The 14422-nt window shown below is 51.9% G+C and overlaps 1 protein-coding gene across 1 annotated transcript in view; it reads right to left on the reverse strand.

Moving 5' to 3' along the window:
• Window positions 1-230: 230 nt before the first annotated feature.
• Window positions 231-14422, reverse strand: part of KSR2 (kinase suppressor of ras 2) — a 294653-nt gene continuing 280461 nt past the window's right edge. Inside the window, exons 18-20 of the mRNA XM_039911188.1 lie at window positions 4397-4528; window positions 555-684; window positions 231-368 (exon numbers count right to left, since the gene is read on the reverse strand). Of these exons, the coding sequence (XP_039767122.1) occupies window positions 231-368; window positions 555-684; window positions 4397-4528 (400 nt within the window). The remainder of the gene's footprint in view (window positions 369-554; window positions 685-4396; window positions 4529-14422) is intronic.

Consider the following 14422-nt stretch of genomic DNA (forward strand, 5'->3'; position numbering starts at 1 on the left):
TACAGTGTCTGGAATGGCCCTGGATAATAACAATAATAATAATGGTGCTTGTTAAGCGCTTACTATCTGCCAGGCCCCAGACTAAGCGCTGGGGTAGATACGAGCTGATCAGGTTGGACACAGTCCCCGTCCCACATGGGGCTCGCAGTCTTCGTCCCCATTTTACAGATGAGAGGACGGTAAAGAGAGAGAGGGGATGGCGGAGGGGCGATGGGCCGACGGGGAAAACCTTACTCCGCCGATTTCCAGAAGTGTCCCGGGTGGGAGAGACGACGGTTTCTCTTGGGTAGCTTGTCCAACATCTCCATGAGCTTGGTGAAGGTGGGTCTCTCCTCCTGCTCAAACGCCCAGCAGAACAGGAGGATGTCCTGCCACAGAGAGAACGGAGAGTGTTATTACTGCTCCGATAATCGGGCGGACTCCCCACCCTCCCGGGCGAAGAGTCCGGCCTCTGAGCGAGGCCCGCCGCCCGGCCATCGATGGTCTATCCGCTCATTCAATCGTATTATCGGGCGCTTGCTGCGTGCAGGACACCGAACTGAGCGCTTACTCACCGAGATCTCCTTCCCCATGCCAATCTGGCTCAGGCTGGGCTTCATCCCTCTTCCCATTTGCCATATTATGGCCTCGGCCGGCTGCGTCTTGAAGGGCCAGGCCCTGGCGTGGAGCTCATACCAGATGGTGCTGTTCACGGGAAAAGCAGCAATCGTGGGGCTGAAAGGGCACGGAGCCTGGCTCCCCTTTCCCAACCGATATCCCCCAGGGCATTTAGACACTGCCAGCTGGTTGCGGGCAGAGGAGCGGTGTGGTCTAGTGGAAGGATCACGGGCTTGGGAGTCAGAGGACCTGGGTTCCAGTCCCGGCTCTGCCACCTGCTTGCTGCGTGACCCTGGGCAAGTCACTTCGCTTCTCTGGGCCTCGGTTAGCTCGTCTGCAAAACGGTGAATAAGTCTGTGAGCCCCATGTGGGACGGGGGCTGTGTCCAATCTGGTTTGCTCATATTTCCCCCGGGGCTTAGTACAGTGCCTGGCACATAGTAAGCTTTTAGCAAATACCACGATTATTAACATCATTTTTCTCTATGCCTCAGTTCCTTCAACTGTAAAATGGAGATTTAATACCTAATACCTGTCTTCCCTTCTACTTAGTCCTCCGTAGCACAACCTGGTTATTCTGTACCTACCCCAGCCCTCAGATCTGCCTGTGACACACAGGAAGTGCTTAACAAATCCCACAGAATGAGCCGACAACTCAACAAAAAAACCTCTGTTGCACCGTACCCTCCCAAGTGCTTAGTACAGTGCTCGGCCCACAGCAGGTGCTCATTAAATACCCTTGATTGATAACATCAGACCATGAGCCGGTGGCCACGACGGCTCAGATCCCCCTAGGATTCTGTCTTCATCAGTGGCTTCAAGACGTTTGGAGGGATTGTGTGTTCGTTATCTTTCTGGATTATAAAATAATAATGATAATAACAATACCATTTGTTCGGCACTTACTATATGCCGGGGACTCTACTAAGCACTGGGGTGGATACAAGCAAATCAGGTTGGGCACAGTCCCTGTCCCGCATGGGGCTCACAGTCTTAATCTTCATTTTATAGATGAGGGAACTGAGGCCCGAAGGAGTGAAGTGACTTGTCCAAGGACACACAGGAGATAATTGATTATCCCCTTGATTCTATTTATTGCTATTGTTCTTGTCTGTCCGTCTCCCCCGATTAGAGTGTGAGCCCGTCAAAGGGCAGGGACCGTCTCTATCTGTTGTCGATTTGTACATTCCAAGCGCTTAGTACAGTGCTCTGCATAGTAAGCGCTCAATAAATACTATTGAATGAATGAATGAATAACTTGCAGAGCCAGGATTAGAATCCAGGACCTTCTGGCTCTTTGGCCGCATATTCCAGTGTGCTGGCCATGTTCAACCTCATTTTGTGTCTCTCCCTGGTTTTCTGCTGCTCCTCTCCTTCCAACCCCCCTCACCCCGGCCCTCAAACCACCAGACTGCAGACTGTTAGCTCCATCAATCAATCAATCAATCAATGGTATTTATTGAGTGTTTGCTATGTGCGGACCACTGGGGAGAATACCACAGAATTAGTGGATACGATCCTTTCCCATAACGAGTGTAGAGTTAATAATAATAATAATAATGTTGGTATTTGTTAAGCGCTTACTACGTGCCGAGCACTGTTCTGAGCGCTGGGGGAGATACAGGGGAATGAGGCTGTCCCACGGGAGGCTCACAGTCTTCATCCCCATTTTACAGATGGGGGAACTGAGGCCCAGAGAAGTGAAGTGACTTGCCCACGGTCACAGCTGACAAGTGGCAGAGGCGAGATTCGAACCCATGACCTCTGCTCCCAAGCCCGGGCTCTTTCCACTGAGCCATGCTGCCCTGTGGGCAGGGAATGTACCACCCCTGTCATATTGTACTCTCCCAAGAGCTTAGTACAGTGCTCTGCACAGAGTAAGCACTCATTCATTCAATTCATTCATTCATTCATTCAGTAGTATTTATTGAGCGCTTACTATGTGCAGAGCACTGTACTAAGCGCTTGGGATGAACAGGTCGGCAACAGATAGAGACGGTCCCTGCCGTCTGACGGGCTTACGGTCTGATCGGGGGAGACGGACGGACAAGAACGATGGCGATAAACAGCGTCGAGGGGAAGAACGTCTCGTAAAAACCGATGGCGACTAAATAGAATCGAGGCGATGTACGATTCATTGACAAAATAAATAGGGTGACGAAAATATATACGGTCGAGCGGACGAGTACGGTGCCGTGGGGAGGGGAAGGGAGAGGTGGAGGAGCGGAGGGAAAAGGGGAAAATGAGGCTTTAGCTGCGGAGAGGTGAAGGGGGGATGGCAGAGGGAGTAGAGGGGGAAGAGGAGCTCAGTCTGGGAAGGCCTCTCGGAGGAGGTGATTTTTAAGTAGGGTTTCGAAGAGGGAAAGAGAATCGGTTTGGCGGAGGCGAGGAGGGAGGGCGTCCCGGGACCGCGGGAGGACGCGACCCGGGGGTCGACGGCGGGACGGGCGAGACCGAGGGACGGCGAGGAGGCGGGCGGCGGAGGAGCGGAGCGTGCGGGGTGGGCGGTAGAGAGAGAGAAGGAGGAGAGGTAGGAAAGGGCGAGGTGACGGAGAGCCTCGAAGCCTAGAGTGAGGAGTTTTTGTTTGGAGCGGAGGTCGACGGGCGACCGCCGGAGTTGTTTAAGAAGGGGAGTGACATGCCCGGATCGTTTCTGCGGGAAGATGAGCCGGGCGGCGGAGTGAAGAATAGACCAATTGTACTTACTGAGCGCTTACTGTGGGCAAAACACTGTACTAAGCGCTTGGGAGAGTACAGTGTAACTCAAGAACTATGACCGATCGCTTGCTGATGGAGACAAAGACTCGCTATTGAAATCTGGAAGGACTTTACCCCAGTAGGGCAGATCCTTCGAGACTCAGTTTACCCATTCCCTGGCCAATGCCCACCCTCCTCTCGGGCTCCCAGCGCGGGACAGGGCCGAGCATCCACCCGGGAGCGGAGATGATATTAATAATAATAATAACGGTCTTTAAGTGCTTATTATGTGCCAGGCACTGGGATAGATACAGGCTAATCAGGTTGGACCCAGCCCCTGTTCCACATGGGGCACAGATTCTTAATTCCCATTTTATAGATGAGGCAACTGAGGCCCAGTGAAGTGAAGCGACTTCCCAAGGTCCCACGGCAGACACGTGGCAGAGTCGGAATTAGAACCCAGGTCCTTCTGACGCCCAGACCTTTGCTCTATCCACTAGGCCACGCTGCCTGAACCCCAACCCAGCCCCCAAAGGCGTGACCCCCTCCACCCTCCCCACGACACACGTCGTTCTGGGAGACGTGGAAAATCCCCAACCGGAGGAAGAAGACTGGTTCCGAGATCTAACGGATCCCGCCGGGTACAGGAAGGAAGGGATCATTACGACGACGGGGTTTTGCGGGGTGTTTTTTTTGAACTCTGAAAGAATCCGAAGTTACTTGAAATTGAGTTTCTCTGATTAAATAAAAAAAAAAATATAGCTAACCGAAATCCATTTGCTTAAGGCTCGGCTCGATAAGGTCGCTTAATTACTTTTCTGCTCAAGTTCTCCTAAAAATACACCGGTTTAATTACTGCGTTCGTGGGGAGGGAAATATCTAATCGGATGAAGACTCCGGCAGGAACTGTTCCCCGTGAGCACGGGTCTCTAAGGTAGACCGCGACTCCTCCATGAGCACTAACGTTACCGGGGATGTAAACTCTGGGGAGACGCCCCCCTCTCCCAAATCCCTACGGGGCAGGATCGGGGTATCCCTAGGAGTCGGTTGTTGGGAGGCCGGGCCGATCTCGTCAGCTCCTTCCACTAGGCCGCCCAGCCTACCCGAAGGCAAAGACGTCCGAGTGGTTGGAGAAGGGCAGCTTGTCCTCTTCCGTGTCGGGGGCCAGCTGCCGGATGATCTCGGGGGCCAGGTGGCACAGCCAGCCCTTCTGGATGCGCAGTTTCTTCTCTCTCCTGTCGAGGCAAACGGCGGGGTTAGCCACTAATGATGATAATAATAATGTCGGTATTTGTTAAGCGCTTACTATGTGCCGAGCACCGTTCTCAGCCCTGGGGGAGATACAGGGTCATCGGGTCGTCCCACGTGAGGCTCACGGTCTTCATCCCCGTTTTCCAGATGAGGTCATGAGGCACAGAGAAGTTGATAATAATAAGGTCGGTATTTGTTAAGCGCTTACTATGTGCCGAGCACCGTTCTAAGCGCTGGGGGAGATACAGGGTCATCGGGTCGTCCCACGTGAGGCTCACGGTCTTCATCCCCGTTTTCCATTTGAGGACATGAGGCACAGAGAAGTTAATAATAATAAAAATGTTAGTGTTTGTTAAGCGCTGACTATGTGCAGAGCACTGTTCTCAGTGCTGGAGGAGATACAGGGTCATCAGGTGGTCCCACGTGAGGCTCACGGTCTTCATCCCCATTTTCCAGATGAGGTCACTGACGCACAGAGAGGTTAAGTGACTTGCCCACAGTCACACAGCTGACAAGTGGCCGCTGGCCACTTGCTTAGAAGCCCCAGGTTCTAATCCCGCCCCTGCCGCTTCCTGCTGCGGGACCTTGGCCGAATCACTTACCTTCTCTCTGTCTCAGGAGCCTCACCTGTAAAAGGGGGATTCGACAGCGTGGCTTAGTGGGTGGAGCCCGGGCCCTTGGAGTCAGAAGGACCTGGGTTCTAATCCCCGCTCCACCACGTGTCTGCTGGGTGACCCTGGGCAAGTCACTTCACTTCTCTGGGCCTCGGTTCCCTCAGGTGTAAAATGGGGATTGAGACTGTGAGTCCCGAGTGGGACGGGGATTGGGTCCAACCTGATTAACTTGTATCTAACCCAGTGCTTTGACCAGTGCTTGGGACATAAGGAGGCCCTTAGCAAGTACCATTATTATTATAATGATTATTATTGTAATAATAATAATAATAATAACATCTGTTTACCCTCTCACCGAGACTGTGAGTCCTGTGTGGGATAGGTTCTGTGTCTCGTCTGATTAACTCGGGTCTTCCCCAGAGCTTAGTACAGTCCTAGGTACCCAGTAAGCACTTAAATACTATCATTATTATTATTATTGTTATAATTATTATCATTATCATTATTTCCCAAATCTGTGACTCCTGTTAAGGGACCTAGGGCAAGTCACCGGACTTCAACATGGTTGATTTTCCATATTTGTGAAATGGGGAAAGTAAAACCTGTAAAACCTGAAGGTAAAACAAATACCATCATTATTATTCCAATACTTAGTTCAGTGCTCCAGCACTTAAAACAGTGTTTGGCACATAGTAAGCCCTCAACAAATACCATCATTATTATTATTATTATTTAGCAAGGAATGGCATGAACAGATGTGTATATAGACGAGGGGGGAGGTGGCTGATAGGATAGTAAAAATTTAGTACGGGGCAGAGTCAGCTGGGGAGGGGGCTTTAGGCAGGGGGAAAATAATAATAATGATGGTATTTGTTAAGCACTTACTATGCGCCAAGCAATGTTCTAAGCGCATGGGTAGATGCAAGGTAATCAGGTTGTCCCACGTGAGGCTCACAGTCTTAATCCCCATTTTCCAGATGAGGTCACTGAGGTTCAGAGAAGTTAAATGCCCTGCCCGAGGTCACCCAGCAGACAAGCGGCGGGGCCGGGATTAGAACCCACGTCCTCTGACTCCCAAGCCCGCGCTCTTTTCACCGAGCCGGAGATGGGACAGTTCACCCCTCCTCCGACCCCACCGCACTTCAAGTCCGTATTTTAAATTAGAATTATATATTAGCAATCATTTGTTCCTATCAACGTCTGCTTCCCCCTCTAGGCTGTCGGTTGGTTCCGGGCGGGGAACGTGCCTGCTCGTTCTGTTGGATCGTCCTCTCCCAAGCGCTTAGTACAGTGCTCTGCGCATAGTAGTGCTCATTAAGTACCATCGACCGATGACTTGAACGATGAGAAATCCTGGGGAGCAATTAACGGATCTGGGGATTAACTGGGCAGAATCGGTTCAAAGTCTCCGACTGCCAGAGGAACGGGCAAGCCGGCCGAGGGAAGCGAGCCGGCCGGCGTGGCCCAATGGTAAGATGAAAAGGTGTTTTCCTTTTGATTAAGAAGCATCAATAAGCACCTGAACACAAGCGCTGTCTCTTCTTTCCCTCTCCCTTCTTCAAAACAACCCTGTTTGTTTGAACAAGCCAGCGGGGGAGGAAAGGAGAGACAAGAACTTCCTAGGGGAAGCGCAACTCGACTGAGTGGAACGATCAAAGGGGGATTTTCTGCTGAATTCAGAGGTTTCGGCTTTTCGAGCGGGAATCGGAGCGGCCCCAGAGGACGGTTTGATCGGATTCTGGGCCTCGCTCAGAACAGAGGAGCCGTCTCGGGAGTGAAGGAGCGGAATTTACAATAATAGTGATGGTATTTGTTAAGCGCTTACTATGTACCGGGCACTGGACTATGAGCTGGGTTGGACGGCGTCCATTCCGGGTGGTTCCTCTCGGCCCGTCTCCCCGCTGAGATTTTGGGTGGGGTTGGATCCTAGTCTCCCGGCAAATCCATGTGGCAATTAGGTTGCCCGAGGAATAATAACTACGGTACTTGTTAAGCGCTTACTATGTGCCAAGCACTGTACTAGGCGCCGGGGTGGAGACGAGCAAATCGGGTTGGACCAGTCCCTGTCCCACGTGGGGCTCACGGTCTCAATCCCCATTTTACAGATGACTTAACTGACACTCCTACCATAAATTCAATCCCAGCTCTGCCGCCTGTCAGCTGTGTGACTGTGGGCGAGTCACTTCACTTCTCGGTGCCTCAGTTCCCTCATCTGTAAAATGGGGATTAACCGTGAGCCTCACGTGGGACAACCTGATTCCCCTGTATCTCCCCCAGCGCTTAGAACAGTGCTCTGCACATAGAACTTAATAAATACCAACATTATTATTATTATTAATTCGGGTATTTGTTAAGTGCTCACGTGCCAAGCACTCTTCTAAGCCCTGGGGTAGAGACAAGTTAATCAGGTTGGACACAGTCCCTGTCCCACTCTTTAATCCCCATTTTAAAGACGATGTAACTGAGGCCCAGAGAAGTGCAGTGACTTGAAAGGTCACACAGCAGACACGAGGCAGAGCCGGGATTAGAACCCAGGTCCTTTGGACTCCCAGGCCTGGGCTCTATCCACTGAGTCGCTCTGTGAGAATTCATTCAATAGTATTTATTGAGCGCTTACTCTGTGCAGAGCACTGTACTAAGCGCTTGGAATGTACAATTTGGCAACAGATGGAGACAATCCCTGCCCATTGACGGGTTTACAGTCTAATGGATCAGACCTCTCCTTCCAGGAGACCATCTCCTGGCAGGACAGGGGAAGGAAACTTTTTAATAATAAAAATAAGGGTATTTCATTCATTCACTCATTCATTCAATAGTATTTATTGAGCGCTTACTCTGTGCAGAGCACTGTACTAAGCGCTTGGAATGTACAAATCGGCAACAGATAGAGACAGTCCCTGCCCTTTGACGGGCTTACGGTCTAATCGGGGGAGACAGGCAGACAAGAACAAGGGCAATAAATAGAGTCAAGGGAAGAATATCTCATAAAAACAATAGTAAATATTTGTTAAACGCTTACTCTGCGCCAGGCACTATACTAAACGCTGGGGTGAATTCAAGCAAAATTGGTTGGACACGGTCCCTGTCCCATGTGGGGCTCACAGTCTCAGTCCCTTTTTACAGATGAGGTAACTGAGGCCCGGAGAAGTGAAGTGACTTGTCCAAGGTCACACAGCAGACAGCTGGTGGAGCTGGCATTAGAACCCATGACCTTTTCCAACCTCGGCTTCACCGACACCATCCTTTCCTGGTTCTCCTCCTCTCTCCTGGCCGCTCTTTCTCAGTCTCTTTCGCGGGCTCCTCTTCTGCCTCCCACCCCCTAACCAGGGGAGTCTCTCAAGGTTCAGATCTGGGTCCCCTCCTAATCTCCATCTCCACCCACTCCCTTGGAGAACTCATTCGCTCCCACGGCTTCAACCACCACGTCTACGTGCGTGGATGATTCCCAAATCCACCTCTCCAGCCCTGAACTCTCTCCACAGCCTCATATTTCCCCCCGCCTTCGGGACATCGGCCTCCGAAACCTTACTGAGTTCACATCTTCCCCGAATAAGCCCTCTTTCCCCCTGCTCCCTCTCCCTCCTGCATCGCTTACACACATGCTTAGCACAGTGCTCTGCACAAGATAAGCGCTCAGTAAGTACCATTGATTGATTGACTAATTGACATTCATTCATTCAAGTGTATTTATTGAGCGCTTACTGTGTACAGAGCACTGTGCTATGAGCTTGGAAGGTGCAATTCAGCACAAAGAGAGCCAATCCCTGCCCACAAAGGGCGCACAGTCTAGAAGGGGGAGACGGACATCAAAACAAGTAAACAAGCATCGATGGCATCAATATGAATAGAATTGTAGATACATGCGTATCACTAATAAAATAAATAGAATTATAAATACGTACATATATACGCACAAGTGCTGTGGGGCGGGGAGGGGGTAGGGCAGAGGGAGAGAGTTGGGGCGACGGGGAGGGGACGGGGAGCAGAGGAAAAGGGGGGCTTGGTCCTGCCTCCTCTATCCTGTCTCCTGCCTCTCCTCATTCCAGTCCACATTTTACTCCGCTGCCCGGATCATTTTTCTAAAAATCCGTTTCAGTCCACATTTCCCCTTTCTTCCGGCGGTTGCCCATCCACCTCCGCATTAAACAGAAAATCCTCAGCATCGACTTAAAAACACTCCATCACCTTGCCCTCTCTTACGTTACCTCGCTGCTTTCCTACTGCACCTCAACCCACACACTTGGCACCTCTAACGCCAACCTGCTCGCTGTCCCTTGTTCTCGTCTGTCTCGCCGCCGATCCCTCGCCCACGTCCCGCCTCTGGCCCGAGACTCCCTCCGTAGCCCACCTTAGAGAGGGAAAGGTGGGCTGCTGGGAAAAGCGGCAGTGCCTTAGTTTTCCTCTCCCTAAAATGGACCTAAAATATCTGTTGTTCCCCACCAAATTCCCTTTTTATTTTAACGATATTTGTTAAGCACTTACAAGGTGCCAGGCACTGTACTAAGCACTGGGGTAGATACGAGCTAATCAGGTTAGACCCAGCCCCTACCCCTTATGATAATGCTGATATTTGTTAAGCGCCTACTATGTGCAGAGCACTGTCCTCAGCTCTGGGGTAGACACAGGGGAATCAGGTTGTCCCACGTGGGGCTCACAGTCTTAATCCCCATTTTACAGATGAGGTAACTGAGGCCCAGAGAAGTGAAGTGGCTCGCCCGCAGTCACACAGCTGACAAATGGCAGAGCTGGGATTTGAACTCATGACCTCTGACTCCAAAGCCCGTGCTCTTTCCACTGAGCCACGCTGCTTATGAGGCTCACAGGCTTAATCCCCATTTGACAGGTGAGGCAACTGAGGCCCAGAGAAGTTAAAACGACTTGCTCAAGGTCACACAGCAGACAAGCGGCGGAGCCAGGACTCAAACCCAGGTCCTTCTGACTCCCAGGCCCGGGCTCTATCCATTAGGCCGCGCCGCTTCCTTAGACTGTGAGCCCCGTGAGGGGCAGGGACCGTGTCCGATCTGATTATATTGGTTCAGATCTTGGCACACAGCAAGCGCTTAACAAATCCCGCAATAATGATGACTGTTCTTGGCGAGAGTGGGGAAGCGTGGAGGGCGACGAGAACGGATCCGTCAAGTTGGCGCAGGTGACAGACACCGTCCCATCCTCCCCATAGGCAACGCCCCAAAAGGTTCTCATCCATCTCGCCTCCGATCTCTCACCCACATCCCACCTCTCTCTTGGAACGCCCTCCCTCCTCCTATCAGACAGACAACTGCTCTCCCCCACTTCAAATTCATCGTGATTAGGTTGTCTTGTTTTTGATAATAACAATAATGTTGGTATTTGGTAAGCGCTTACTATGTGCCGAACACTGTTCTAAGCGCTGGGGTGGACACGGGGGAATCGGGAAGCAGCGTGGCTCAGTGGAAAGAGCATGGGCTTTGGAGTCAGAGCTCATGAGTTCGAATCCCAGCTCTGCCACTTGTCGGCTGTGTGACTGTGGGCAAGTCACTTAACTTCTCTGTGCCTCAGTTCCCTCATCTGTAAAATGGGGATCAAGACTGTGAACCCCACGTGGGACAACCTGATTCCCCTATGTCTACCCCAGCGCTTAGAACAGTGCTCGGCACATAGTAAGCGCTTAACAAATACCAACATTAGGTTGTCCCACGTGGGGCTCACCGTCTTCATCCCCATTTTACAGATGAGGTAACCGAGGCACCGAGAAGTTAAGTGACTCGCCCAAAGTCACCCAGCTGACAAGTGGCCGAGCTGGGATTCGAACCCATGACCTCTGACTCCAAAGCCCCTGCTCTTTCCACTGAGCCACGCTGTCTTTGTCCGTCTCTCTCCCCCGATTAGACTTTAAACCCATCATTGGGCGGGGACGGTCTCTATCTGTTGCCGAATTGTCCATTCCAAGTGCTTAGTACAGTGCTCTGCACATAGTAAGCGCTCAAAGAATACTATTGAATGAATGAATGAAAGCCTTATTAAAGGCCCATCTCCTCCAAGAAGACTTCCCTGACTGTGCCCTCCTCTCTTCTCCCTCTCCCTTCTGCACCCCTCTCGCTCCTTCATTCATCCTCCCTCCCATCCCCACAGTGCACATGAATCTATCTGAATAAATCAGTAACGTATTTATCAACTTATTTATTTCTATTAATGTCTGATTCCCCCTCTAGACTGCGAGATCGTTGTGGACAGGAATGTATCCGTTTGGTGTTCTATTGTACTCTCCCAAGCGCATAGTACAGTGCTCTGCACACAGTAAGCGCTCAATAAATACGACTAAATGAATGATCACCAGGTGTCTTCTTTTCCTGGCACAGGGCAGGGCATCCGAGGCATCATTCATTCATTCAATAGTATTTATTGAGCGCTTACTATGTGCAGAGCACTGTACTAAGCGCTCGGAATGTACAAATCGGTAACAGATAGAGACGGTCCCTGCTCTTGGACGGGCTCACGGTCTAATCGGCGTCCGATGATGAAGGGGCCGCATCATCTCTGGGCGGGGTATGATGATTATGATTAATGGCGCTCAGCGGTGGGCAAGCGAGAGTGGAATGGCATCTTAAGGGGCCCGTGTTGGGTACAACTGGAGAGCCGCCGGGGTGGAGGGGAGGGTCTGGGCAATCGGCAAGGGGGTTGTGAGAAGCAGCGTGGCCTAGTGTAAAGAGCCCGGGCCTGGGAGTTGGGTTCCGATCCCAGCTGTTCTACTTGTCGGCTGTGGGATCCTGACCGAGCCACTTCACTCCTCGGGGCCTCAGCTCCTCATCTGGAAAATGGGGATGAAGATGTGGCGCAGGGACTGCGTCCGACCTGATTATCTTGTAACTACCCCAGGGCTTAGAACAATGCCTGGCTCATTTATTATAATTATTAAGTGCCGTCGAGTCGTTTCCGACTCATGGCGACTCAACGGATATAGTTTCTCCAGAACGTCCCGTCCTCGGCCATAATCTGCAACCTTTCTAACAGTTCTTCGGTTATCGTTGTTATGGTTGGTCTCTATCCATGTGGCTGCTGGTCATAGTAAGCACTTAACAAATACCATAATTATTATTATTATTACTTCTGGGGGGCCTTGGATCCACCCCAGCGCTTAGTATAGTTCCTGGCACACAGCAAGCGCTTAACGAATGGTACAATTATTAGTATCATTATTATTCTTGTTCCCAGTGATCCTGAGAATTAATCAGAAAAATCAGTCAATCGATGGTATTTATTGAGCACTTACTGTGTGCAGGGCACTGTACTAAGCGCTTGGAAGAGGGCGACACAAAAATATAACAGACACGTTCCCCGCCGCAACGAGCCTACAGTCTACAGGGGGTGAAAGATATTAATATAAATGAATAAATGATGAATCTAGACATAAGTGCTGTGGGGCTTGGTGATTGCGGAGGGAAACAGGTTGCCATGGGGATGTGCCCGTCCCCCTCCTGCCTCCCAGGACCCGGGACCTGCCCCCTAGAATATTCACTCTTCACTACTTATAATAATGATAATAAAGCACTGTTCTAAGCACCGGGGTAGATACAAGGTAATCAGGTTGTCCCATGTGGGGCTTACAGTCTTAAACCCCATTTTCCAGATGAGGTCACTGAGGCACAGCGAAGTGAAGTGACTTGCCCAAAGTCACACAGCTGATTAGTGGCGGAGGCGGGATTAGAACCCACAACCTCTGACTCCCAAGCCCGGGCTCCTTCCACTAAGCCACTCTGCTTCTCACTCGACTTCTCCTCGTTCCTCTCCCGCTACCAACGAGCCCGCACACTCGGTTCCTCTAATGCCGATCTACTGACTGGGCCCCAGCGGACAGACCTTGGCTGTCCCCATCTTCAAAGCCCCGCTAACACTGGTCTCCTCCAGGAAACCCTCCCTGACTTATCTTTCCGGGGCTGACCTCCCCGGACCAGGGTTAAACTCCTCAGACTAACGCTGACTTCCCCAGACCAGAGCTGGCCTCTCCGGACCGGCATTAACCTCCGAAGAGCAGGGCTGACTTCCTCAGACCAGTGCTGATCTCTCCATTCCAACGCTGTCCTGTCCAGACCAGTGCTGACCTCCTCAGTCCAGCACTGACCTCCCCAGACCAGTGTTGACCCCTCCAAACCAGGACTAGCCTCCCAAGACCAGTGCTGACCTTCCCAGTCCAACACTGACCTCCTCAGCCCAACACTGACCTCTCCAGACCAGCCATGACCTCCCCAGACCGTCGCTGACTTTCCCAGACCAATGCTGACCTTCCCAGACCAGCACTCATCTCCCAGAGACCAGTGCTGACCCCTCCGGACCAGCACTGACCTCTTCAGACCAGCACTAACCTCCCTAGACTAGCACTAACTTCCCAGACCAGCACTGCCCTCTCAGACCAACGCTGTCCTCCCCAGACCAACACTGACTTTTTCAGACCACTGCTGACCTTCCCAGACCAGCATTGATCTGCCCAGACCAGCGCTGAGACCTCCCCAGACCAACTCTTACCTCCCCAGACCAGCGCTGACCTCCCCAGACCAACACTGACTTTTCCAGACCAACGCTGACTTTTCCAGACCAATGCTGACCTTCCCGGACCAGCGCCGACCTCCCCAGACCAGCATTGACCTCCCCAGACCAACACTGACTTTTCCAGACCGATGCTGACCTTCCCAGACCAGCGCCGACCTCCCCAGACCAGCATTGACCTCCTCAGACCAACACTGACTGTTCCAGTTCAATGCTGACCTTCCCAGACCAGCGCTGACTTCCCCAGACCAACTCTTACCTCCCCAGACCAGCACTGACCTCCCCAGACCAATTCTGACCTTCCTAGAGCAACGCTGACCTCCCCAGACCAGCGCTGACCATCCCAGACTACCTCTTACCTCCCCAGGCCGACACTGACTTCTCCAGACCAACGTTGCCCTTCCAGACCAACGCCGGCCTTCCCAGACCCAACGCTGACCCCTTCAAACCAGACCTGAGCTTCCCAGAGCAGCGCCGACCGCCCCAGACCAACGCTGACGTCCTCAGACCAGCTCTGACCACCCCAGACCAGCGCTGACCACTCCGGACCAGCGCTGCCCTCTCCAGCCTAGCACTGATCTGGCTGCACTGTTTACGGTACGAGATGGGCGAACAACAGACAGTAACAACAACTGCACAATTCAACGCTTAACTTGCTAATTACGCGAGGGGGGGAGATGTAAATAGGTGGACCCATTATCTCCCTTTGGAGTCATCTGCTGTGACACATGGTAATTATGAGGG

This window comes from Ornithorhynchus anatinus, chromosome 2 (genome assembly GCF_004115215.2).
Source record: "Ornithorhynchus anatinus isolate Pmale09 chromosome 2, mOrnAna1.pri.v4, whole genome shotgun sequence".
NCBI lineage: Eukaryota > Metazoa > Chordata > Mammalia > Monotremata > Ornithorhynchidae > Ornithorhynchus > Ornithorhynchus anatinus.